Source organism: Phoenix dactylifera, chromosome 2 (genome assembly GCF_009389715.1).
Source record: "Phoenix dactylifera cultivar Barhee BC4 chromosome 2, palm_55x_up_171113_PBpolish2nd_filt_p, whole genome shotgun sequence".
NCBI lineage: Eukaryota > Viridiplantae > Streptophyta > Magnoliopsida > Arecales > Arecaceae > Phoenix > Phoenix dactylifera.
This window is the reverse complement of record NC_052393.1, coordinates 5422129-5448879: the sequence shown is the minus strand read 5'-3', so window position 1 is coordinate 5448879 and position 26751 is coordinate 5422129. Positions and strand designations below refer to the sequence as shown.

The 26751-nt window shown below is 40.5% G+C and overlaps 2 protein-coding genes across 2 annotated transcripts; both read left to right on the top strand.

Annotated features, from left to right (window-relative positions):
- Nucleotides 1-1408: 1408 nt before the first annotated feature.
- LOC103714557 (TOM1-like protein 1) lies at nucleotides 1409-13873 on the top strand. The gene is made up of 4 exons (XM_008801843.4): nucleotides 1409-1570; nucleotides 2649-3212; nucleotides 3873-4118; nucleotides 13157-13873. Exons 2-4 carry the CDS (start codon nucleotides 2694-2696, stop codon nucleotides 13568-13570), a joined length of 1179 nt encoding a protein of 392 aa, XP_008800065.1. The 5' UTR covers nucleotides 1409-1570; nucleotides 2649-2693; the 3' UTR covers nucleotides 13571-13873.
- A 4225-nt stretch (nucleotides 13874-18098) lies between these two features.
- Nucleotides 18099-24975, top strand: LOC103714556 (cellulose synthase-like protein D2). Its single transcript, XM_008801841.4, has 4 exons — nucleotides 18099-18692; nucleotides 18919-19831; nucleotides 21621-22428; nucleotides 22934-24975. The coding sequence occupies exons 2-4, from the start codon at nucleotides 18954-18956 to the stop codon at nucleotides 24689-24691; spliced, it is 3444 nt and encodes a 1147-aa protein (XP_008800063.2). The 5' UTR covers nucleotides 18099-18692; nucleotides 18919-18953; the 3' UTR covers nucleotides 24692-24975.
- Nucleotides 24976-26751: the final 1776 nt, after the last annotated feature.

The window sequence follows — 26751 nt, the reverse complement described above, 5'->3', positions numbered from 1 at the left end:
GAGCCCCTACTCTCCGGCCATCTTAAAATGAACTTTGACAGTAGTGTGTCCGTAAGTACTGACAGTGAAGGTGTAGGTTTTGTGATCAGATGTTATAACTTTAGACTGTTTGCAGCTGAGAGGCAATATACCTGTAATATGACTGTCATCGGGGCAGAGTTGAGAACTGCATGGAAGAGTATCACCTATGCGAGGTGTGTTCTGGATGTGGATAGCATTTATCTTGAAGGTGACTCTGCAATGGTGATCAAGTGAATACGGGACGAACACAGGTATGGAGATGGATATCCCACTATTCTATAATATTCGCAAGTTGGTGAGAGATTGTGGTTTCTTCCAGACCGCTCATGTGTATCAGAAGGCGAACAAGGCCGCAGATTAGGTTGCCTCTTTCGTTTTAGCACTCGGGAGAGGTCCTTTAAGAGAGTTATGTAGTTGCTTCTCCTCCTCTTCGCTAACTTCTTTCTCACGACTCTGCTGGCTGTGCTTATACAAGATTTGTGCGAGCAGCCATTGTACCAAATATATATATATATATATATATATATATATATATATATATATATATATATATATATATATATATATATCACCTGAATTTTAATAGTACGTGATGAAACATGTGATCACATTTCATGTGTCTGGTAGGCAGGCTGGAAACTTTAGCTTGGATTCCATGGAAGATCTAAACTGCATTCCTGGATTGCAATGTTGGGCAATAGTCAACTGCCAACCTCGTTTTAATGCCAAATTATAAATGACCAACTCTAGATGGCCTAGTTAGATATAGTTTTTGAAAAAAGATATCTTCTTTTATTTGAAAACAAAGAGGAGGCCGAAGCCACCGCACCTCTTCTAGACTTCAGTTTAGATATTTTGGACTGGCCGAGTCTACTACTCATGGAACCAAGGCTTAAGTACTGAAAAAAAAAGAAGATGAGGACTGACCACCCGAAATTGAACCCGAAATTGAAAAAAGAAGCTAGAAATTATACGATTCACCGGATGGTCAGCGCTTACTATTTTTGCGGGTTGACTTGGGTTGTCTCCAAGTCAACCCGAGCCACCTGCACCTCTGGCCTCGGGGCCATCCTCCTCCATGTACGATGCACGTGCGTTGCATTGCCCGAGCTGCCCGCCTCCCCGTCGGTCAGCCGGCACTTTTCAAATCTAATACCATCCAAGTCTCCAGCTCTTCCTCATCTTCGAGAGAGTCGGTTGGAAAGTCCATAGCTTTATTGTTAGCCCGGCCCAGCCGTTTGCTTCTCCTTGCAGCGAGCCCGGTCAGCGGAGCCTCCGCGTACGATCCGACGGCCCACAAACTCTTGCCGTCCTCATCCAACGGTCCATATCCTTTCAACTTTAAAATAAGGGCCTTCATTACTGACTCTCTTATTATAAGTGGGCAATTGTATATATGAACAAGAAAAAGCCGACGGAAAAGTAACAAGACTGCAACCAAACTGACTCCACCTCCAAGGCAGAGACGCAGCAGCTTAAGAGAAGGGGAAAGCAAAAGAAGCTCAACGTCATCTATTCTTCTGCTTCTTCTTTGGCATTGGATTCCGAGGTATTATTTATTGATTCTAGATCTGTTTTTTCTTTTTCTCCTTCTTTTTTCAATGCTTTTGTTTTGGTTGATAATCGGGTTCTCAATTTGTAGTTCTTGATCGTTTCAGAGCACAACTGATTTTTTCCTTTATGTTGATCCTTGGGCCTTATATCAGCGTCGTGGAATTTGTTTTAAAGATGCGATTTTTTTCTGCCATCCGTCTGTTAATCTGCCCGAATTCCTTAGATTTGCTGGATTTCTTGTGCTCAACTGCGATCGTGAGATTGTTATCTTCTTCAGTCTGTTTTGATGCACACATAAGAATTCGTTTCTTGTGGAGACTGATGTTATAAGTTTCATAAGTGTCGATTGTTTCGATTATTAGAATCCAGCAGGTTCGTTGGTTACATATGGTCATGTGCTTTTGAAACCCTAGTTATCTTCTTTTAAATGTTCAGTTGGTTGGGATTTCTAGGGTTTGATGTTATTATGGAAATATAATGGACAGTATTTGGATTTCAAGGGTTTAAATGTGCTGTGTCTGCAAGCTTAACTTTCTTTTGCTGGCTATGTCGTGGTGATTAGTTAAGTTTCTGCTGGCTTTCATTGCGATACGAAGGGGAGATCAGTTGGCACCATTTAAGTTTGTGGCTTTTGAGTTCAGTACTGCTTTGTTCTCATTGCAGAAATTGGACACCAGAATCATCAGATTAGGAATTGCATGTCAACGCTCTAATCTTTTCTTGTTAATCTTTGATTTTTTTTTCCTTTATTGGATGGTTTTCCCTATCCTGTTTTCCGATTCCTCCTGAAAAGTGGTAGCTTGTCATAAAATGCTGATCTTTTCTGCCATTACATGTTGATAGCTCTTGATGTGGTCTATTGTACTTATTATAATTTCACCAAGCTTCCTGATTCTGCGTGTGTGTATGGATTTAAAATCGTAATATCTTTATGGGTAGGAATTGATTTATTTGAGTTAAAACTTTGAAGTTCATTTCCACATGTCTGCACATACTGATGTATAGCTCTCTTGTCGAAGTCTGTGCCCTTTAAAACCTAACCCTGAGTCATCTTTTCCTCCTCTTAATTTTAGTTAAAGGGTCAGTACTGCTAACAGAGATTGGCTTGGGATACAAAGATGAGTGACAATCTGATGGATAAAGTCAGTGCCTTTGGCGAGCTTCTAAAGAATAGTGGAGCTGAGGTGAGCAGGAAGATGTCTGCTGGCATGAGCTCCATGAGCTTCAAGATGAAGGAGTTATTTCAAGGTCAGAACCAAGCAGAGAAGATTGTTGAGGAGGCCACCTCAGAAAACTTGGATGAACCTGACTGGTCGACCAATCTTGAGATCTGTGACATGATCAATAGTGAAAAAATCAATAGTGTTGAGTTGATTCGTGGCATCAAGAAGCGAATCATGTTGAAGAATCCTAGGGTCCAATATCTTGCTTTGGTCCTTCTTGAGACTTGTGTAAAGAACTGTGAGAAGTCTTTCTCTGAGGTTGCTGCTGAGCGGGTCCTTGATGAGATGGTCAAATTGATTGATGATCCCCAGACCGTGGTGAATAATCGTAATAAGGCCCTTGTCCTGATTGAAGCATGGGGAGAGGCAGGAGACGAGCTTCGGTATTTGCCTGTCTATGAGGAAACTTACAAGGTACCCAAGTCCTACAAATTAGAAATCCAATAAAATTTTATTTAGAAAAGAAGACACTTTATAATTTCAAAGCCATGCTGAGTTTGACATGCAAGCCTTGCAAGTAAAATGCAATGCAGAAGAGGCTCTAAGTGATTCTTCTTTTTCTATTTAAGCCATGATTTATCTGCTGCATATTTGGAAAGCTTACGAGGAACCTCTATTTTTGCTATTTATTACTAACATTAGTCCTTTTCAAACAAAAGACAGTCCACACTATTTTGTAGACCACCATTTCTCAGCTGCATTGTGAACAACTTGCTTCATTCGGGAAGAATAAAAGTGTTTTGCTTAAAATAATTGAATAACAACTTTAATTGTTCTATATTTAACTCTATAGATATGCAGTTTATATTGTTAAACAAATTATATCTTTTGTTATTATCTTAAAACATTTACTCGTGCCTCACCTTTAATGGTTGCTATATGGACTGCTTCACACTAGTGAGTCTCCCAGAAAATGTCAGAGAATGACAACTTGGTATCCATGTTCTAGTTTTACTGATATGTCTACATCTAAGTGGCATAACTTTTATTAGATGCTTACTTTAAGATCTAGAGGCATTCATCAGCTTGATGGTTTTCTTCCAAGTCCATTTGATGGTTTTCTGTTACTTGTAGAGCTTGAAATCTAGAGGCATTCGTTTTCCTGGACGAGATAATGAAAGTTTGGCTCCAATATTTACTCCGCCACGTTCAGTTTCAGAGACAGAATCAAATGCCAGTGGGATACAGCTGAACTACCGTGACGTTCCTGTGCAAAATTTTACTGCTGAGCAAACCAAGGAAGCATTTGATGTGGCTCATAACAGCATTGAACTTCTATCAACTGTTTTATCCTCTTCTCCACAGCAAGAGGCTTTAAAGGTAATCCAGTTTCATTGAATGGTTATTTAGCGCCACTCCTTTTTTGCCCCGTGTCAGAGAGAATAGTTGATATACAATAACATCATATTCTTTTATTATATTGTTCACCTAGAGCGATCTTTTATCTTCAGCCTATATTCCAGTCTTCTGAAATGGCAAAGAAGGACTCGTAGAGCTGATGCAATACAGCTAGATAGCTATTGCTATACTCTTGGCTTATTTTCTGCCCCTCATCCCTAAAGCATTTAGTATTTCGAGCTTGACAAATATTTTGAACTTTTGAAACAACAATATGACCTAACATGATAAATAAATTGATATTCAAGTTAGTTGCTATTATATGCTTGCAGCATACTTAATGTCATGCCCCAAATTTGGAAAATAATACGGCCATGCTACCAAGGGGTATAGCCCATGATAATACGAAGCCAACAATCATAATCTCAGTTAAAATAAAAGGTCCAAACCCGTTATCCATTAAATAATTGAATAAATGCTGGTTCAAAGCGACTAAATCCAGTTTTAAATACCAAAATCATAACTTCAAAATTCATAAAGTCATCAACTACAAATTCATAGTCTAAATAACTAAATTTTGCTACAAATCGCCAGGCTTGCTAGCGAAAACTTCAAGCCTGGATCATTCTTTATTCCTAGCGAACCTATTTATCGGAAAAAAAAATAAAAGGGATATGAACTACATATCTCAGTAAATAAAACTTACACTATCTTACCGGATTAAGCATAACTTTTACTATAAACAATGCATCATTTAAAGAAAATAATAAATATTATAAAAATAAAGCATTTCATAATACAGTATGATAAAGCAAGTCATAAAGCCAATCATGAATATGCCCAAATCATTAATATTTCATAAACATGGTTCCAAGTATATAACATGATAAAAAAATCATAAATTTATGAGATTTAGCCAATTCATAATGCAAAATATTGCTCGCAAACATTTAGTATTGTCACTCTGTATCTATGATAGGGCCATCATCGTAATCGATAAAGTATCATAATTCGTATTCATTACCAATTTTATACCCGTTGATAGAGTCCTGTTATCATTGGATGCTAGCTTGAGGCTGCCATAGCTATCTAAGAGTCTCTAACCATATTTCTGAAAACAAATTTTCTTAAGTCATATTTTTTACAAAATATTTTTTTAAATCATATATGAAAAAAATACTATATGTCTTTATATAGTCTGTAGTTCATAAATAAGTCTTTAATAGTAAAGCAATCATGAGATCAATCTTTTCATAACAAAAATACAAATTTCATAAATATGGAGTTTATATTTCAAAAATCATCCATTAATATTAAGATATTTATGGAACTATTATTTCGCGATAAATCATAAGTTTCATTATATCATATGCTCGATTCTTAATTACAGAGAATCATTTATTTCATAATAAAATAACTACTAGTTTGAAAACTAGTAAGGATTGTAAAGATTACTTACCTCTTCCGCTTTGAACCATCAAAGTTCAACTATATGAATCATCTGTACCTATTCAATTAAAATGTATAATCAACAACTTCAAAAACCAAAAGAATTGAAAACGAGTTAAAATTGGGTATAATGATCTGTTTTGGGGTACTGCAGGGTGTGTGGTGGCTTCATACCAAAACTAGGGTGGAAGAAGGACAGAGTCGGCCAGGCGGCGGTTCTTGATTGCCCGGGTTGGTCTGAATAGGATGAACTCAACTAACCAAGATCGGCTATGGTTTGGGTGACTCAATAGGGATCAATGGTGGCCAAATTCCAGAGGTACTCGACAAAGGCTAGGGTGGGGTCCGACATGCCGCTTGATGACCAAGGGCTAGGATCCCTTACTGTAGTCAACCTATGTTGTAGCAGGTCCCACAACTGGGGCCTACGAATCATGAAGAGGAGAGAGAGGACAAAAGAGAGAGAAATGATCATAAGGCATGAGATCCATTCTCTTCTTTCTTTTTTTCCTTAACAACAAAACAGAGGAGGTGGTCTGATCGTCGTGGTGGTGTTCAATGTCAGAGAGTCAGCAACAGAAGGGTACAACCAGCAACCCGATAGCAATCAAGTGGGGGAACAGCTGGCCACGGGAAAATCAGCAAGGAAAAAGGGCTGAAAAATAGTGATTTATCTTGTTTTGGCGTTGGCCATTTACCGATGGCCATGGTTTTGCTGGGCACTCGATCAAGGGCTCATCAATGGGAAGCAGCCATGATGACGGCCGGAAAAGGAAAAAACAAAGGAAAAAGGCTGAAACAAGGGAGAGGGCTTACCCAGCTTAAATACTGGCAATTTCTCAACAAAAAGTGGGCCGATGGTGATGTTCCTTAATAGGGAATCATGGAAAAGAGAATCCAAGAAGAGGAGCTCTTTTCTCATGTCCGACAAGGGATTATCGTGGCAACAATGGGTGTGGGCGTCGACTGTCAAAGGGAAGAAAGAGAGAAAAGGGGGCTGATGATCGCCAATTTTGGCGGTGTGGTTTCAAAAGGGAGCTGGGGTTGCTATTTATAGAGGTGGAGGGCTAGGGTTTGCTAGACCTCTCTTAGATCTTCGACTCCCACCGGGAGTTGTTGAAGAACTAGGACTTCTATTGGAAGTTTGTGGAAAAGGTTGACTCCTACCGGGGGTCACTACACAATCCTAGCATAGCTAGGTTTCTCCGATCTAGGCCAAGTCCATTTGGACCTGGCCTCACACTTAACATATCAAATGAGGTAGAAACGGAAACCAACATTTCTCCTTTCCTTAAAAATCAGTTGTGCCTTTTGTATCACCCTTTTGTTAATCCAAGGGTAATCTTGAAGGATTGGGTGAAGCCCTTTTCTTTGCACCAGGGTTTGTTGTGCTGGAATCGAAGCCTAGACTGGTTGCCCAGCGGCACGGAACGGTATGCCCTGTACCGTTCCATGTCGGCCCCTACCGACACAGTAGAGGAGGCGGGGGAGAGGGCGAATGGGAGAGAGGAAAAGAGACAGAAGGGGGAGAGAGAGGGAGGGAGAGAGGAGGGTGGCGGAAGGCCGGCGGAGGCCGATGACCCGGATAAAGGAGGTGGAGGAGGTCTCTGCGGCCGGATCCCCTGTTTCATCCGACTCTTTTTTAGTTTTGCGACTTTTAAGTGAAGTTGGCAAATCGCCTGCCGACTTCACTTAAAAGTTGCGAATAAAAAAAGGGGCCGGGTCTCCTGTTTCGGCTTCGACCGGTTGCCCGGCGGCACGGAACGGTACGCTCCGTACCGTTCCATGTCAGTCCCTACTGACACAGTAGAGGAGGCAGGGGAGAGAGCGAATGGGAGAGAGAAAGGGAGAGAGGAGGGTGGCGGAAGGCCGGCGGAGGCCGATGACCCGGACATAGGAGGTGGAGGAGGGCTCCGCAGCCGGGTCCCCTATTTCGTCCGACTCTTTTTTAGTTTTGCGACTTTTAAGTGAAGTTGGCAAATCGTCTGCCGACTTCACTTAAAAGTTGCGAATAAAAAAAGGGGTTGGGCCCCTATTTCGAACGAAACAGGAGACCTGGCCGTGAAGCCCTCCTCCGCGCGGCTCGCCAGCCTCGCTGGCTGGCCTTTACCTCCCTCTCTTCCCTCCTCTGCCGCTCCCTCCTCTCCCTTCTCCTTCTTCCCCTCCGGCGACGGTTTCGTTTTTGTTGTCAGAACCGTCCTACTCTGCCGCCGGGATGATTCGGTACAATCCGAACCATCTTGTTCGGGATAGTTCCACTGACCCTGCTTTGCACACTTATTATGTAGGATATTATGCCATAAGTGTATCATATTGTGAATCTCAAAACATGTTATTTATTAATTTTTTTAATATATTGGTACCTTACTAATTAAAGTCATTGAAAATTTTTCCTACCACAAATTAAGGGGCTGGGGCTGTTTGGGAGAAGATAGCGAGAGGGCAAGAAGATTAGCGGGGGCAGGGGGCATGATGGAGGGAGGGAGAGGGCTTGGGTAGTGGGTTTCGATCCTTGTTTCCCCAACCTGCACCCCTTTCCTTACCTATCTTGCCGGATTCCATGGGATTCTTGCAAGGAGACCCTAAGTGGGATTAACTATACCATATCTGCACTGAGCTTAGATTATGAGGCCCAACATATATTATTTGTTTTTGTCTTCCGGAGCTAATGATTAGAAGCAAATTGGAAAAACAGTTCCCCATTTACTTTTAATCCTTATTTAGTAAGAAATCAAATCATGCATATTGCATCGAATCCTCCAAGCATCATCCCTTCCTATTTCTCTCTCTCTCTCTCTCTCACGCTCTCAATCTCTTACGTGCTATTTGGATACATAACAAGGAGAGAAAAGAAAAAGAGAAATGGAAGAAGAGAAAAGAATAGAATGTAAGGTGATTCACCAAATTCCAAGAACAAAAAGAGAGGAAACTTGATTTAGGGAAATGAAAGTAAATTGAAAAAGAAAATTACATATTTGTCCTTTCTTTGTTTCCTATAACTCTCCACATTTGTAGTGGGCTTGGAGAGAAACCTTTTCTTTCGTTTCTCTTCTCTTTTGTCTTTGATGGATTATAGAAATGGGGGATTTCGAATCTTTTGTAGTCTTGTTCGCTACTTTTCTTATTCATGAGGATTATCAGACCCACTGTGGACCTACTAGGCCACTTTGGGTATGTCTGCACAATGTTTGGGAGCAAAATCCACGACATCTAGGGTGAGGCAAAACTTATTGAGGACTTAACTTCCATATACAATGTCTGTTCTTGATGTGTTTTTCCCATTTCTTTAATTGGGTAACTTTTTGGGATCTGCAATGTCACAACCAAATAATAAGACCATTGGGTTTTGAAAGATCCAATTTGTGGCCATTTAGGGCTTCGAGATGCCCTGTGAAACTCGACTTGCTACTTATAATAAATTTTCACTAGGGCATAACTCATAATTCATGAAGAATAAGGTAGTGCGATAGAACATGAAGTTGATGCAAGAGTTGAGATTTAGCATTTGGCCAATTTTGGCAATTTTGTATTTTCTACTTTTGGGAATTTCCACCTCTTAGCTAGAAGAGGGAGTTGGACCCAAATTAGGAGATGGAGACCTCACTAGTATAAGTAGAGGCCTATATCACAGTTTTGAATATTGGTTTTGAAGAAAGTAAATAAGGCAAACACTTAGCTTTCAAGATTTCAACAAGATTTTTTTCTCTACTTTTTCGTATGTGAGAAATAAGAGTTGAGCGAGTTGAAGGAGGAAATTCTCTCTCAATTCAAATGGAATGTTAAGGTGACTTTGTATAATTGTATCATCATAGATATGCTAGGGGGGTGTTCGTTCATTCACATAGGAAGTTCCCTTGATGGATGCATTGAGGGCTTCAGTGGGACTTGTGTGGATTGGTGCAATATACAAGGGTTGGTTGAATCATGACATGCAATGCCAGTATCACATGGACCTATGAACTTTGTGTGACTACATGGAGCCCCATAGCATATTTCATCATTGTATTGTGTAGGATCTTAGGTACCATCCTGTACCTGCCAACAAGGTTTTAAATCCTATGGTTGAGGTCATCCGCGGAACGGGACACATCGCTGCCTTGCCCTGTCTAGAAACTTAGAATGGGGGATCTCCCCTGATGCACCGATCAGGGTGTTGGGATGATGGCGAGACGATCCTCTCCCGACACTTGGGACGACACCTGTCCCTTCATCATGTGGGGCTTCGCTTCCCACCGGGATTTGAAACCATGCTTGTTAATACGAGCATATCGTACTTACTCGACATGGTATAAAGGCTTGATATGCTCTTTACTAATACATGATACATGTATTGTGAACTCCACTAGTGGACTGTGTCAGTGCTAGGGCATACCCAATTGAATACTAGGGATCTTGAATCCCTAGATGGTACTATAGTTAAAACCTAATACTGAGACTTAAAACCTTATTGCCGTGAATCTTTCATAGACCAAGCATCCTTGAATACATACCCAATTGAATACTAGGGATCTTGAATCCCTAGATGGTACTATAGTTAGACAAAATAATCTTGTTGATGATCGAACCCTAAGTGTGTTCACTTCTTTTCTTTTTTGCTCTTTTTATATAAATTTGATAGAAGAAAAAAATTATTGCTGGCTGATATTTCTTCTCAATCAACATAATAATGGGAGCAGATTTAAGGATTTTTTTTTTTATTCCTTTAGTGCATGGTTTTAATTTACTAACCAGAAACCCCTTTGTCATGCAATGATCGAAGGTCATATATGGAGATTCAAAACTTCCCAGCTAAGGGGAATCACTGATTTTCCATATATGTAATAATAAAACACGAATTAATGTTTTTTGTATCAATGTTGTGTTAGAGCCTTCCAGCTTGTGCTAATTATCATTTTCTTGCCAATAACTACAGAACAACTATCTTAATATTTACAATTTTTTTGGATATTTAAATCATGAACTCAAGACTTGCCTATGCTGGCCCCTTACCAGTCTAATGGATTATATTGGTGGGCTGTCGATAGCCTATAGAGTTTGGCCAAGTGGGCTAAACTGCCTGGATCATGCTGGAGCAGGGTGGACTAGATTGGCCCCAAACGAATGCTGAACCAGTTGGCTGTCAATACCAACATGGACTCCTCAAAGTGCCTTTTTTTTTTCTTGCCTTCCCCTTTTACCTATGAGAGAGTTTTCTGGTGAGAATAAGGAGGATGTGTACAAAGTAATCGCTGGATTTGGGGCTCTAGTTGTAAACAACAGGAAGGGCACTCCGAAGGTAAAGCAATAAGCACCCTAGGATACAAATATGTAAGAAGCTCAAGAGGTGGTGGAGTGATAAGGAGAAGAATTAATAGAGTTACAAAAAAAGAAAAACCTCCATTGAATTATTAGATATGATCTAGAATTTTAACTATATTAATAAAATGGTTCTTAGTTACACCTGTTTTGTATCATTCTCTATGATTCTTACGACGACATTCCCTTACCTAGCTCTATTCCTGTTTCATCCAAATGTCATTGAATTTGAACTCAATATGTCTAGGACTTGTATGAATGGCTTTGTTCTTTGGGGTTTTATTAGAAAATCGATTATTTTGCTTTCATTTATTTCAATTCAATCAAATATAAGAATAAAAATTTTGTCTAGTGTGTTTATTTTAAATTGTACCTTGAGATATATCATTAGAGAAATACAAGTCACTCAAGATAAAAGCACCCAAAGATCACTTGATAATTGGTGAAAAGAAATCAGTTTTATGTGAAGGAAGCAGGAACGCAAAATTGATTTATATATGGCTACTTTGTTGTCCTTCTTTTGGTTAAATTACTAGTATCAAAATCAGAGTTTTATATGTTACATGTTTTTTTAATTATAATTCCTTAGCGAACAGAATGGTAATTAATATTTTCTTTCTACTTGGGATTGTCTGCAAAGCTAAGATACAGAATGCTTTCATAAAAATTTAATCTCTATAAATTCAAAAAGATGATAGAAATACTCTTTGTTCGATCTCAGTATATCTAACAATTTATTATCCAATGTTACGGTTTTATTTGATTAAATTATTACACAAATATAAGATACAGTTTTCATCTCAATCTCAACTATGGTAGAGGAGGATAGCATGAAAAAAAGTTAATTACAAGAATGACTTTGATATCCTAGAGGCCTTAAAGATGTCAGTTTGGATGCACCCAACTTAGCTTGCACGTGTTGCAACTAAGTGAAGGGGATTCATTTTGATGCTTTAGTCCAATATCACAATTTAAAACAAAGTTTGTAGGTCTAAATCTAAATTGTGATGGAGGGGGGTAGTCTGAAGGAAATTTGACTCTGAGAATAACTTTGGTGTTCTAGAGACCTAAAAGATACATTGTTTAATTTGTCAATGTTTAGACACACCTCACTGACCTTCAACATATGCTGGGGGTGTGGATCTTTAGTCGAACATAGGTACGTCGGTAATATGAATTGTAATCAAGGTGGGTGTAGAGGCCAACCCGAACCTGATTAGGCCGGTCTGAATTATCCATTTGGGCCAAAAATAGGTTCAGCCCGAACCTAATTAAAGTTTAATATTTCATAATATTGCTCCACAAGAAAATAAGCTAGTTAAAAATTAGGCTCTCCTATAATACAAGTAAATGCTACATGATACATTATTCTCTGCTAAACCAATTTTTGTTTGTCCTTCCTTATTATTTTCTCTAAATAACAATATACAAAAGCAAATTGATTCGGGCCTAAATTTGCCTTGTTCGGGCTAGTGTTCGGGCTCGGACTCAGGCCCATTTCCAATCCTAAATGTTTTGGACCGAATTGAAAAGAGTAAGAACATTGGTGGCCATGGTACAATCTGTCCTACATCATTGTGTTGAAGCAGTGGTGATTTCTGTTCATGATGCAAGCTCTTCTATAATTGGATTAAATCTTGAAAATCTGGACTATGAGTGTCCTATTATCCTTGCTCCTAAAGACGCCTCTGCCATTTCCCAGGTTTCTTTGTAGGAGATTGAACTCTATCAACGAAGCTGTAGAGCTAATGTACAGGGGCATTTCTGCTCATTCTTCAGAGTACAAAATAAAATTTCCCCTTAGATGAATTATTAAAAGAACTTTTCTGGTCCAAACCAATCACCTGCCACAAAAGTTTTACTTCATCTTGCTCATAAGTCATTTTCAGAAATTCTCTGAATGTTTTTTTCTCACTCCAAATTTAGTTCTGTTGAAGAAATCAAATTCTGCTTCCACTTTCAATTCAGTTAGATACTTATGAAGTGAGAATTCTGTTGGAACTATTTCTATTCACATCATTTGTTTCTGCCACATTGACAATCGGCACAATCCATATTATGTTTTCCTGCATATTTGATGAGCAGTAAAGTGTCCTGTCCTCAAAAGTTTGCCCTATATATTATATACATTCTGTTACTTTTTTTTAAATGTTTCTTGTGCTTATTACTTAATCTTCTTACTAAACTGCAAATTATAGAAATACTGAGAACTGTTTTAGGCATGTGCCGCAAAAATTTCTTATGTCGCAATTTGCTCAATTCCTTTCTGCTTGCAGGATGACTTGACGACAACACTGTTGCAACAGTGCCAACAATGTCAGTATACCATCCAGAGAATTATAGAGACCGCTGGCGAGAATGAGGCACTACTATGTGAAGCTTTGAATGTGAATGATGAGCTCCAAAAGGTCGTCTCCAAGTATGAAGAGTCAAGGAAGCCTCCTGTCATGCAGTCCGAACCAGAACCAGCAATGATACCCGTTGCGGTGGAACCTGAAGAGTCTCCTCGTGTCAGGAAAGAAGATGCCCTCATCAGAAAACCAGCAAGTTCTCGGGCAAGATCAGGTGGAGAAGATGACATCCTGCATGACCTTGACGAGATGATCTTTGGTAAGGGAGGGAGCACATCGGGTAATCAAGATCCAAAAAAGAAGCAGGATCAACAGAAGGATGATCTGATCACCCTTTGAGGGTTATCTCATTAATATAAAAGCCTGGTGGATTGGTGGTGCTTGTTGGCTGGATCTGGTTATAGCTTTTTGTTTGTCATGCTTTTGAGAAGGAATTATTCTATCTGAAGGGGAAATTTTTATAGTGATGAGGGGCTTGTTCGTTCCTCCTCTTTTTAAGTTTCTGTAATGTATTTATGAAATACTGGACCAGAACATGAGCTTCTGCACATTTGTGCAAAGACATTTGAACTCTTGTAGCAACCTCATATTTTTGTTAGTATGCATGCAATACATGTACGTCCACAGACCTTAAGAGGAACATATCATCAATTGAGATTGCTTAAGGTGATAAACAATAGCATATCCTCAGGAAAAGAAAGAAAAACGGCGACAGACGATAGCAGACATTCTGCTCTAAGACTCGTGATATTAATTTGGTTGGTGATCGGCTTTCGCACGTAACGCATCAGAGATTGTGTTTGGTCCTACCTGTGTGATCTTCCATTAATTGCAGCGTTGGTCTTACATCTCATCCCCTGATGCACGAGATGCACATCACTTGGTCTAGCAGACAGGTTTCTTTCTCTAGTCATGTCAAGGCCCATACGGCTAAGATGATTTTGAGAGTAATCGTTCCATCGATCTTGTGGACGGCCTCTGCTTAAGTTGCATGAGTTTGAAGATATCAAATTACTTCATGTCTTTCGCCTAGAGGGTACGAGACCCGCCCGCCATGGGTATCAGCTGGGTTTGGCTTTATTTTGGCACATATCTCAGAACATAGAAGAAATGCTATTGTGTCTTACATCATCAATATCATTACGACATTTGAGCCCATTTCATATCATGCTGATAAAAAAAAAATGATAAATATGCTTAGATCTTCATTTTTTTTTATACATGAACTATACACAAAAAATACAAATATACCCTTAACTATGAGTAGTACAATATATAAATGTGTGTGTGTGTATACAGCGGAAAGGTGATAAACTAAACATTACAGCACAATTTTTACCTAAGGTCAGGGGTCGGTCTTCATTTCATCAAATGGACACCGAATGACCTTCCCCAGCATATACAATAAGGATTAGCATCAATACATCCTGGGAACAACTATATAACAAGTTTATTTGAGGTAGGTATGGTGGACTTCTCATTTTCGATGAAAAGGTGTGCATGGTAGACTTGGTCAGGCATTTTCCTCCAGACTTATGTTAAGCTGTCTTTCTCTGGATCGATGACGTGACATAAATCCATCACCTGGGAAACTCTGAAGGGTTACTGCGTATGTCCTAAGAATAAAATTGTGATTCGGTATCCCTACTCCTTGCAGGTAGCTTTTCGTTTCTTTTGACGTGAAACTCTCTATAAATATTTGAATGAATATCTTTGACATGTCAACTTGTGCTGCAATTGTGATAAATAATCCTTACTCATGAATGCCAGTAGGGTTACTGAAGGTTCTAAGTTTTTCCAACACATATCTAATGTCATAAATTAATCACCTAAAACTCTGGCTACATATTATTTAAGGAAGGACTCCGAGTGCTTTACCAATTCAGCTGTGAGAAGAAGGGAGAAGGAATGCCCTCCAAGTTTCTTCTTGACGCCACGCGGTCGTGTGGAACTTTCCTGCCATGTTTGGTGGGGAATGGGTTGGCGAGATGGGCAACAGCTACGTACTTTAGTTTGAACAGCTACCAAATGCAGCAACTCTTTTTGAACGAGCCAAGCAAAGTTTGGAACGTTCCCTTCTCCTCCTCCTATACCAACCTTCGGGTAGGGCTCCTATCAAATGACAACAAAAAACAAACCCTGAGGCGCGGGGGCTTTTTCATACCATCCTTCCCTTCAAAAAAGGCTTGCGTCATTTCAAGCAGCCTACGGAGAGAGTAGCCGTGTCGAGATGGTTGGCTCTTCCTACCCAAAGAAAGGAAAAAGGCTTTTCTACCCTTCTGAATTTTATCTCTACGATAATTTGTGCGTTTGATTGTCGATGAAATCAAGTTCCACGAAGTTTTGATCATCGATGCTCGAGAATTGTGGAACTTCTCATTGTTGATGAAATGAAACTTTGTGCTCTTACTTCTGACGCTTGGATGTATGCTAAAACAAATATAATTATTTTATATTTGAGATTTTATTTTTTAACAAAATTATGGAGATTGGCAAGATGACTCGTGCCATTGTCTTCTCAAATTCCAAACCCGACGCCAATGCTAGCCACTCTTAATCGCGTCGGCTTAAGACAAATACACTAAAGCAAAGATCATAAGTTCAATTTATAGTCATATAGTTTCATTTTCGAAAAAAAAAAAGATTAGTACATGCAGCTGATAATGGAATTATTTTATAATTCTTAAACGTAACTAATTCTCACTTATACCAACTAGCAGCGGCAGATTGAAGTTAATAAAGTTATCGACTAGCTAAGTAGAAGTTTGATCTCTTCAAACTGGAGGTAACTTAATTACCTGTTTGGAAAGTAACTCATTTTTTATTATAAAGACTGTATCTTTTGTATGAAAAAATGATTTATCTTTCTTCACATGAATTTGCAAATGTTGCTTCAAGATCTGTGTAGGTTGATAAATGAAGAAGTTTGAAATACTTTAAAAGCTATATGTAGGGTGAAAATCAATGGTTCCTCCATGAAAAAGGTACAACCCGGAAGCATATTTTTCAAGAGTTTTTCTTTTTGTCTAAGAAAAGAAAGAAAAAAAAACACTGAAACGTTTGCCGTTGGTTAAGACATTTGGGTCATTAGTTACCTGAGGTCCTCGACGTGATGATCACGCACGTCGCATTGGACTCTACCGTGGCCTTCGCGCGTAGTATCATCCCCACTTCGCTTTGAGCTCCGTGCAGGCGGGTGAATGACGTGTTCGGATTTCCTTGAGATATATGGAGTCAATGGTCGCGAAGGAAGGGCGTATCCTTTTTTGGGCGGGTAGGAATTAGGATACAACCCTACAAACGCGGGCTCTGCCGCATTGCCATCTGCGTTCGCCGGCCACGTGCGCGCGTAGCGATTAAAATTAATTATAAAAAATAGCGAGACGTGGGTCCCACGACAATACGACATGGGAAGTTAGTGAGGTGGGGACCACCGCCACCTGTCCGTCCTAATACGTGATGCCAGCGACGGCTGGTGCGGCCGAGGTCGCGAGCACGATCGCATTCCGCGATGCGCCACGCGGTGGGATCCGACCAAACGCGACATCAGGGTCGTCTTAGTGTTCCCAAATTACGAGCCTTGATGTTCCCTCAATATAACCATGTTGCCACGAGTCCTTCGACACCATAGTTGTTGGCCGTTATATTCCACATTATGGTATAATTCGTAACACTGACCGTTATTTATTCATTAGAATATATTTGACTATTTTTCATGACAACTACTTGTTCCTAATCATTGTAACTTTTAAAGTTAATTGGTTAAAGCATATAATTCTTTGAGCATGGGAAGTTCTCCAACAATAATAAAAAAATAATAAGGTGGTCTTAAAGTTCCTAAGATGTCTTTGGTTTAGAGCCAATAGTTTAAGTATTAAAGATGTATGAAAGTGCCAAATTAAATAGTGTATGGCTCTATTTTGGCAGGACTTTTCATTCATATCAAATCTTAACAATTATTGATCATGACATTAATATTGCTATATAGTACAATCAAATTAAATTATTTGTCATCTTAACATTAAATATGAATCCATCCTTGTTTATAGTAGGGATTAACCATATTAAATATAGGTTGAGATTGTACCAAAAAAAAATATAGGTTGAGTTGCAACTTTGGACTTAAACTAGGCCAAAAGTTAAATTGAACTTCAAGAACTTAAGATAGAAAATAAAACCTAATCAATTTCTAATAATTTAGGAAGTAGAAAAACCAGTTTTACCAACCTATCTGTCCATGTATTCTATAACTACTCCATCTTATCATACACTATTACATATACATACATACACACATATATATATATAAACAATTTGAATTGTGAAATTTGGCATTTCTAATTCCAACATGAACTAAAAATGATCTCAACTTGATTCTCAAAAACTGAGTATAATCTTTAACTTGCTTGGTTCCATCCAATTATCTTATTTTTTTATATATATAGAAATTGTATTCTATGCATGTCGCTTAAATTTTTTACCAAATCCATCGAAACTGGGAGATCACCGGAGAATATAATTGCATATCTTGGTTGTCATTACTCCTGCACTTTTTGGCTAACCCAAAACAGCGTTCCGCAAAATACTTGGCCGTGTTTTTACGTCGAAAAAAGAAAGACAATTACTTAGCCGTGTTCAGTCGCGCGAGCGCCAGCCAAATCCGGTACAAGGTCGCTTCCTTGAATGCACGCAAATCCAGGGGCAGTCTCTGGGTACCGCGGCGATCGCGTTCAACGAATCCGCGGCGAAACCGAGGGATCTCCCAGCCGGCTCCGGTCCAAGTCAGCAACCCCTGGCCCGCCACGTGTAGCGTCACTAGATATCTCTTCCCTTTTAACACCCAACGCTGCGCGCGCCTCCTCCTTCGCCCTCCTTCCCTCCCCTTTTGGAAACCAACCAAAAAAATCTGCCCTTTTCGTTCTCCAGCCTCTGTTTCCCTTCCATTTTCTCTCTCCTTCCAATCCCACTCGCGGCCATTTAAACCCTAACCCTAAACCTTGCTCGGAAATGGAGATTAACTTCGGGCATTGGTCCAGGGAACGATTCGATTTTGGAGCCCAGCGGTATATGAAGGGTTTTGGCATAGGGTTTTTGTCGATGTCACTGGAAGAAATCTACCATTGATCACATCATTGGATTCTTGTTTAAGCTAAAAAGAAGGGGATTTTGGTGAAGCTTTTTGGACTATTTGGCTCAGTTCGACTTCGTCCCCTCTGGTTCCGTTTTACTTTGAACACTTCAACGGCCCCCTCGTCCGTTCGATAAAGACAGTTGAGGGAGAAGGAGCTCGTGAAGAGTGGATTATCTTTTAGCTCTCCCGTTTTCATCCATGGGAGAATCGTTCGTCAGTCCACTATAAATCCAGAACCTAGATTACTCGCTCCTGTTTCTCATTTCAACAACCTCATGCCCTGAATAGAAGAAACCCGCTATCTCGGATTCCCCTATTGGAAATCCTAAGGTCAGTCTAGATTTTATTTTTATTTTTTTTATTTTTTTTATTTTTTGTGGTTCGGCTTGTCGAAAAAATCGAACATTTTTTCATCACAGGTCCTGAAAATCTTCTTCTTCTTCTTTTTTTTTTTATGACGGCGCCTTTCCTTCTTCCCCTGTTTCGTTCTTTGACGCCCCTTTTTGTGCGTAGAGATATATGGAATTTTCTGATCTTATGAAGGATTTTCTTTCAGTTTGACTGCTATAAATTGTAGCCCAAAGCCGGATCATGGCTTCCCATAGAGTTCTTAGAAACGGCCGTTCCACCCAGATGGCCTCCGATGAACTGGAGGAGATCAGCAAGCCGCCTTCGCCGCCCACGGTGGTCTTCGGCCGCCGCACGAACTCCGGCCGTTTCATCAGCTACTCCCGGGAAGACCTCGATAGCGAGCTCGGCAGCGTCGACTTCTCCAACTCCAATTACCACGTCCTCTTTCCCATGACTCCTGACAACCAGCCGATGGACCCTGTTATCTCGGCCAAGGTCGAGGAGCAGTACGTCTCCAATTCCCTCTTCACTGGTGGATTCAATAATGTCACTCGTGCTCACGTCATGGACAAGGTGATCGACTCCGATGCCGGTCACGACAACCCCCAGATGGCCGGCACCAAGGAATCCACTTGCGCCATCCCTGGGTGCGACTCAAAGTTGATGGGAGACCAGAGCGGGAACGTTATACTTCCTTGCGAATGTGACTTCAGGATCTGTCGTGAGTGCTTCATTGATGCAGTCAAGACCGGCGGCCGTGTCTGCCCGGGCTGCAAGGAGCCATACAAGACTACCGAATGGGAGGAGCTGGAGAGCAAAGCCAATGGAGCTATATCTCTGCAACCACTGCCATCGGCCGTGCCAGAGATGGAGACGAAGAATCCCCTTAACAAGTCGTTGACCCGCACAAAGACCCAGGTGGGGGAGTTCGATCACAACCGATGGCTGTTCGAGACGAAGGGGACTTATGGATATGGGAATGTTATTTGGCCTGATGAGAACGACGACGGCAATGGGAATGGAGGAGGCCATGGGCAGCCAAAGGAACTGGTTGGCAAGCCATGGAGGCCACTCACACGCAAATTGAAGATTCCACCTGCGGTCCTCAGCCCGTATAGGTATGATCACTTTTTCGCCGTTACAGATGACAATAAAATGATACTCCATGAAGATAATTTGTATGAGATGAAACCAATACTCTTGAATTGTTATTTGCTGCATTGTTTTCTGAATGTTATTTTTTATGTATACTTGGTGCATTTAATGTGATATTTAGATCTATGCTTTCTATTGGTTGTCTGTTATTTTTGCCAATGTGATGTATAACTTATTCTCTTTATCTAACTTATCTAGCCTGTTCATTTGATGTTTAGTTCGGAAAGTAATGAACCTGAACTGTACGTATTAATGTCATCTGGCTGGTATCTGATCCTCTTGTTGAATTTTTGCATTGCATGGTTCTGTATTCCCCTGTATCCTCCGATTAACCTAATGTTAAATCTCTTTAGTTAGTATTGTTAGATGGGGATTAAGCATATTCTTAGGTTGACTCATTATGAATCCTAAGCATTGCAAGGCTTTGATGAGATTTAAAAACCAAAATCATGCACTGCAACCAATGAGAGATTGCTATTAATTTATCTCCATATGGGAGGAACCCCTTCCTTATCCGGCTTAAGTGTTTAATCCAGTAATTCAGATATTTGTAGCCTTTGAGGGTGTAAGATGCAGAAATTTGGAATGCTTCCCTCACCAATCTGTGAGGCTTCGATCTCATTATATAGATAGATATTGGTTACATGATAAGTATGCAGATCCTATAAAACTGTTGTAGTGTTTCTTACAATAACAACCTCTCTTAGATAATGTTTGTTTCCAATAACAGCTTCTCTCAGATCCTATAATCTAGGAGTAGTGTGCTGCTTGGAGTCTTCTGGTTCGGCTGGATGAGTTTTATCGGGTTTATCCTTTACAGAGGGAAAGACTACCTGAGTGCAAAAAAAGGAGGCGACTTGTTCAAGTTTTGGCTTTTGATTCACAAGTTAGTTATTTAATATTATAACGAGCTGGGACGACAAGTCTTAGGGCATCTGGAGAATAGTTTAATCTGAGCTGTGGTGGTTGGAAAGCAAAAGGACCGATATACCATATTCCTTGAATCAATGGTATTCCAGTAGTCCCTTTGCATAGGAACAAACTATTTAGACTGCAGAAACTCTCAGTATTAACCATAATTATTTGATCTTTGGTCGGAAAAACCATGAGTATCTAATCCGAGAGCCTACTTATAGTTCTAAGGACTCTTGGTCATAAAATTTATGGTTACTTCCATTATGGTCATCTCTTAAATTCAGAGTAGCCTGTTTTCTCTTATCCCACTCCAGCTTATGATTTCAACATGTTTATTTTGGCCCCAGCAACTTTCATCCACATTGAACTTTGGGTGTAAATTTCACACAGAATTGTTATTTGGATGGTGGTATGGGCACTGCTTGCCCATGCTGCACAGATTAGACCATTCTCCAATGCGGTCACAGATAATACACAGGATAGGTTGATGTTTTATTTAAAAATGTTAATACAATGTCACCCTCCAAATATTTGTCAAACATCTGATGTTATAGAATATAAGAATTCAGTAATCTATCAAAAATTTGAAAATGTGAAAGGAGGTATCAAATTCTTTGATATATAACATCATAATAATCTTCTTATCTAGTCAAGAGGTTGTCTTTGTCTGGTAAGAAATAGATCTTGTAGTTATCTGAAAGGATTGCAACTTTTTCCACTTCTTTAAATATTTCAGAACGTCAATGAGTTTGGTTATCATAAAACTTCCTATATTAAATTTCTTTAATATGCAATCGTTATCATTAGATCATTATATGCTCGACCCTGTTCTTGTAGGCTTCTTGTCTTCATCCGCTTGGTTGTCCTTATCTTGTTTCTTTGGTGGAGAATAACGCACCAAAACCCGGATGCAATATGGCTCTGGGGGATGTCTGTTGTGTGTGAACTGTGGTTTGCCTTCTCTTGGCTTCTGGACCAGCTTCCAAAACTCTGCCCTGTGAACCGGTCTGTTGACCTTGCAGTATTGAAAGAGAAATTTGAAACACCAAACGCTAAAAACCCCAGAGGGAAATCTGATCTTCCAGGTATAGATGTCTTTGTCTCCACTGCAGACCCAGAAAAGGAACCTGTACTGGTCACAGCAAATACAATTCTTTCTATTCTCGCCGCTGATTACCCTGTGGAGAAGCTCTCTTGCTACGTTTCTGATGATGGTGGAGCGCTTCTGACATTTGAAGCAATGGCTGAGGCTGCCAGCTTTGCTAACCTATGGGTCCCTTTCTGCCGGAAACATGATATCGAGCCAAGAAATCCAGAGAGCTATTTTAATTTGAAAAGAGATCCCTATAAGAACAAAATCCAACCTGATTTTGTGAAGGACCGGAGACGGGTTAAGCGAGAGTATGACGAGTTCAAGGTTCGGGTCAATAGCTTGCCAGATTCGATTCGTCGGCGTTCTGATGCATATCACGCTCGTGAGGAGATCAAGGCCATGAAGTCGCAACGAGAAAATGCTGGTGATGATCCAGTGGAAGCTGTGAAGATTCCAAAAGCAACTTGGATGGCTGATGGTTCTCACTGGCCAGGCACTTGGATAAACCCATCACCAGATCATTCTCGGGGCGGTCATAGTGGAATTATGCAGGTATTCTTTTTCTTCCTCATGTATGGTTCAACCTTTATCTTACTTCTATCATAACCTTAGAAGCTTTGGCTTTCGTTCTATTAGCTCTATGACTATCTAGGGTGAAAATTGAATTCTTACTGTAATTTTTGTTTTCAATTTATAAAAAAAATTGACTTAAAGTAGCATCACATTGTAGTATCTGTGATTAAACATCATAACTTAGAAATGTAAATAGGGGCAGTTCTTCTAATATTCTGTAACCATGTAGATTGTTATCATATATCTAAAATCATTTTTAAGATCTTTCTTTTATTACATGTGCCTCTCAGAGGCAACAGTGAATCAAAGTTTCCTCATGAAGTTTAGCTATGCAACTTAAATGTTATCCACTTTAAAGTAAACTACACTTGTCAGGATTTTTTTTTTTTCTTTTTTTTTGAGGGTTAAACTTGTGAGGATATTCTCTACAAGAAAAAAAGGAAGTTAGATTCTATTGAGACAAACTCCATATGCTTTATTGCAGGTGATGCTGAAGCCTCCGAGTGAAGAACCGTTGTATGGGAACAATGATGAAGATGAACTCCTGGACTTCGCAGAGGTGGACATTCGTCTGCCCTTGCTGGTTTATGTGTCGCGTGAGAAGCGCCCTGGCTATGATCACAACAAGAAGGCAGGCGCCATGAATGCTCTTGTTCGCGCCTCCGCCATTATGTCAAATGGTCCCTTCATCCTCAACCTCGACTGCGACCACTACATCTATAACTCTAAGGCCCTCCGAGAGGGTATGTGCTTCATGATGGATCGTGGCGGGGATCGCATATGCTATGTCCAGTTCCCTCAGCGGTTTGAAGGCATCGACCCCTCTGATCGCTATGCCAATCACAACACTGTCTTCTTCGACGTCAACATGCGCGCTCTCGATGGACTTCAGGGGCCTGTTTATGTTGGTACCGGTTGCCTCTTCCGCCGCATTGCTCTGTATGGTTTCGATCCTCCTCGCTCCAAAGAACACCATCTTGGTTGGTGCAGCTGCTGCCTTCCGAGAAAGAGGAAGAAGAGCTCTGCAGCTGTTGCCTCAGAAGAGACCCAAGCACTTAGGATGGGGGGCATTGATGAAGAGGACATGATCTTCTCCACATTCCCAAAGAAGTTTGGAAACTCTAACTTCCTCATCGACTCGATACCGGTGGCCGAGTTCCAAGGCCGACCTCTTGCCGATCATCCCTCCATCAAGCATGGCCGCCCTCCCGGTGCTCTCACTATCCCACGCCAACTTCTTGATGCCACTACCGTAGCTGAGGCAGTCAGTGTCATCTCATGCTGGTACGAGGAGAAAACTGAATGGGGGCAGCGAGTTGGATGGATTTATGGTTCTGTGACTGAAGATGTGGTCACCGGCTATAGGATGCACAACCGAGGGTGGAGGTCAGTCTACTGTGTGACCAAGCGCGATGCCTTTCGTGGCACAGCTCCGATCAATCTCACCGACCGGCTTCACCAGGTCCTCCGGTGGGCAACAGGGTCTGTCGAGATCTTCTTTTCTCGTAACAATGCCATTTTTGCCAGCCCGAAGATGAAGCTCTTGCAGAGGATCGCATACCTCAATGTTGGCATCTACCCTTTCACCTCTTTCTTTCTCATTGTGTACTGCTTCCTCCCGGCGCTCTCGCTCTTCTCTGGACAGTTCATTGTGCAGACCCTGAACGTGACCTTCCTCACATACCTACTCATCATCACCCTCACACTCTGCATGCTGGCTGTACTCGAGGTCAAGTGGTCAGGGATTGAACTGGAAGAGTGGTGGAGGAACGAGCAGTTTTGGGTCGTCGGCGGCACCAGCGCTCACCTTGCTGCTGTTCTCCAGGGGTTGCTGAAAGTGATAGCTGGGATCGAAATCTCGTTCACCCTCACTTCAAAATCAGCCGGCGACGACATTGACGACGAGTACGCCGACCTCTACATCGTGAGGTGGACATCATTGATGATACCACCAATCACCATCATGATACTAAATCTTATTGCCATTGCTGTCGGAGTCGGCCGCACGATATACAGTGTGATTCCACAGTGGAGCAAGCTGCTGGGTGGCGTGTTCTTCAGCTTCTGGGTGTTGGCTCATCTCTACCCATTTGCCAAGGGACTGATGGGCAGAAGGGGGAGGACACCAACCATTGTCTATGTCTGGTCTGGGCTCATTGCGATCACGATATCGCTCTTATGGGTGGCTATTGATCCCCAGTCAGCTAACTCACAGATTGGAGGCTCATTCACATTCCCTTGATCCATCCTGTGTTTATCGCCTTTCTGATAGATTTCACTGCAAACCGAAAATTGCCACAGGTTCTTATTGTCCCTTCTGTGGAATTCTTCTTCGTCTTCTAGTTTCTTGTAGTCTCCTTTAACGATTTAACTTGCTGTTCGGAAAGAGAGAAAAGTTTACATGTGAAGAAAGGTAAATCATGGTATGTCAATATATTCGTTATTTTTGTAGATGGCTATCAATCTGATGTGGTTCGCATATGTAATTTTTCATAGCTGTCTGAAGTTGAATTTACCGTTCATTAACTACATGTTCTGCTTGCCTTGTTAGAATGGAACTTTATGCTTCGCAGGTTGATGCTGAGTCCCATACCAATTAATGGTTCGTCAAATATAGGAGATTCGAGTCAAAATTGAGTTCCTTAATCCTCCTTGGTAGTTGGTAGAGCGGTGAAAAATGCTTTACATGATATCAGTAAGCATTAATATGGAAGGTTCCGGTCGCTCACGTTAATCTGACGTGAGTGCAATCAACTGAGTCAAGAAAAGTTCTGTTCTTCATAAAGATCAAACTTCTTCAGATTTTATGCACTGCTCTTCAAATTCGCTCCCGGTAGAAGGAAAGCCATTTTGTTGGAGTTATTAATTTTCTAGTTTTAACAGAAGGGGAAAGCATAGCAAATCCAATTTTATCAAAAGGAATATGTACAAGCAGATTAAAGAAAAATTGAAAAAGAAAAATTTAACTGGTAATAGCATGCCTACATAGAACAGTTCCTCTAGCATTCTTCTCTGCTTTAGGTTTCCAATCTACATAGTTTATGACTAATATAACCCTTGAGGTCAGTTTTGTTCAAAATGGGTTTAATAGCCCTTTGATTTTTTCTTGGGGACATTATTTTCTTTTCCAATAAAAATTTTACTTAGTGCAACTGATTTAAAAGGTATTAGATAAAAGAACAATCAGATATTAACTGCATCAGATCAATTGCAAAATAATAATAATAATAATAATAAATGAAGAAAATGGAATTACAACTCTCAATTGGTCTTATGTTGGTCTTTGTAACATTGACAGCCATCTAACGACACTCGATTAATCCACAAAGAGCTCAGTGGTGTGTGATTTGCACTATATTACGTTGTGTAGTCCTAAATAGTTGCTATATCATTCGATCATGAAGATGAATGACTATCAAACAAGCTAGTGTTGCGTGCTATACTGGTGCCTTTTGTGTGCATACACTGCATCCTATCTGTGTGTATACGCAGATTTTTTTTTGCTAAAAGAAAGAGAAGAGGGGGGTGAGGAGAACCTCACCCGCATAGTAATCCTCACTGGGCCCCCTCCCCACTGAAGAGTGTTCGATGCAAGTAGAACATTTTTTACTCATATCTTCTCCACCCATGGTAGAACCCCACCAGCTGTAATTTAGGCAGGTTTCGGGGTGGACTGGCTATCAATCTAAAGCTCAAGGGATGTGTCCGCTGGACCAAGGATGTAGGCCTGTCTTGGGCTTGGGCTGAAGGCCTAAACATAAGAGAGAGGGGAACCTAGGGTTGCAATGGGAATTTTAGTTATGGCCTTATGGCATTAAGAGAGGAGAAGAGTTCAATTAGATTCTTTGGATGTGGTATCAAGACATCGAGGGAGGAGAAATGGGATTGGAAAGAGAGCCTTAAATGTCGAATTGTGAACGTAGGAGTCAGTGGGAGCATGGGATAATTGAGATTATAGTAGATGGTTCAAATTGATTTAACAAGACTCCAGGATTCTAATCGCCAGGGGACAGAAATTTATTGACGCGTTAATTAAGACTAACTACTTCAAATTTATTATTTATGTTTCAGCAAAGTAAACCTTATCCACTAATAAAGTTTAAAAAAGAAAGGAGAACAAAAGAAAGAAGGGATAGCGATATAGATGGAGAGATTCTAGGAATTTACAAATAGCAAATTTAGAAAGATAAATAGGTGACTGAAATCGATGAGTCAATATTTAACTTCAATGAGATGAGATAGATGAATCGGCATTTAGCTTCAAGAAGATGAGAGAAACGATACCTCATCAGCTAAACAAAC

What these genes read in the sequence shown, in the direction of transcription:
- LOC103714557 (XM_008801843.4), top strand. Translation starts at nt 2,694, where the DNA reads ATGAGTGACAATCTGATGGATAAAGTCAGTGCCTTTGGCGAGCTTCTA. An exon ending in TCTATGAGGAAACTTACAAG is followed by an intron (nt 3,213 to 3,872) that starts GTACCCAAGTCC and finishes TGTTACTTGTAG; the next exon opens with AGCTTGAAATCTAGAGGCAT. An exon ending in CACAGCAAGAGGCTTTAAAG is followed by an intron (nt 4,119 to 13,156) that starts GTAATCCAGTTT and finishes TTCTGCTTGCAG; the next exon opens with GATGACTTGACGACAACACT.
- LOC103714556 (XM_008801841.4), top strand. Translation starts at nt 18,954, where the DNA reads ATGGCTTCCCATAGAGTTCTTAGAAACGGCCGTTCCACCCAGATGGCC. An exon ending in GCGGTCCTCAGCCCGTATAG is followed by an intron (nt 19,832 to 21,620) that starts GTATGATCACTT and finishes CTGTTCTTGTAG; the next exon opens with GCTTCTTGTCTTCATCCGCT. An exon ending in GTCATAGTGGAATTATGCAG is followed by an intron (nt 22,429 to 22,933) that starts GTATTCTTTTTC and finishes GCTTTATTGCAG; the next exon opens with GTGATGCTGAAGCCTCCGAG.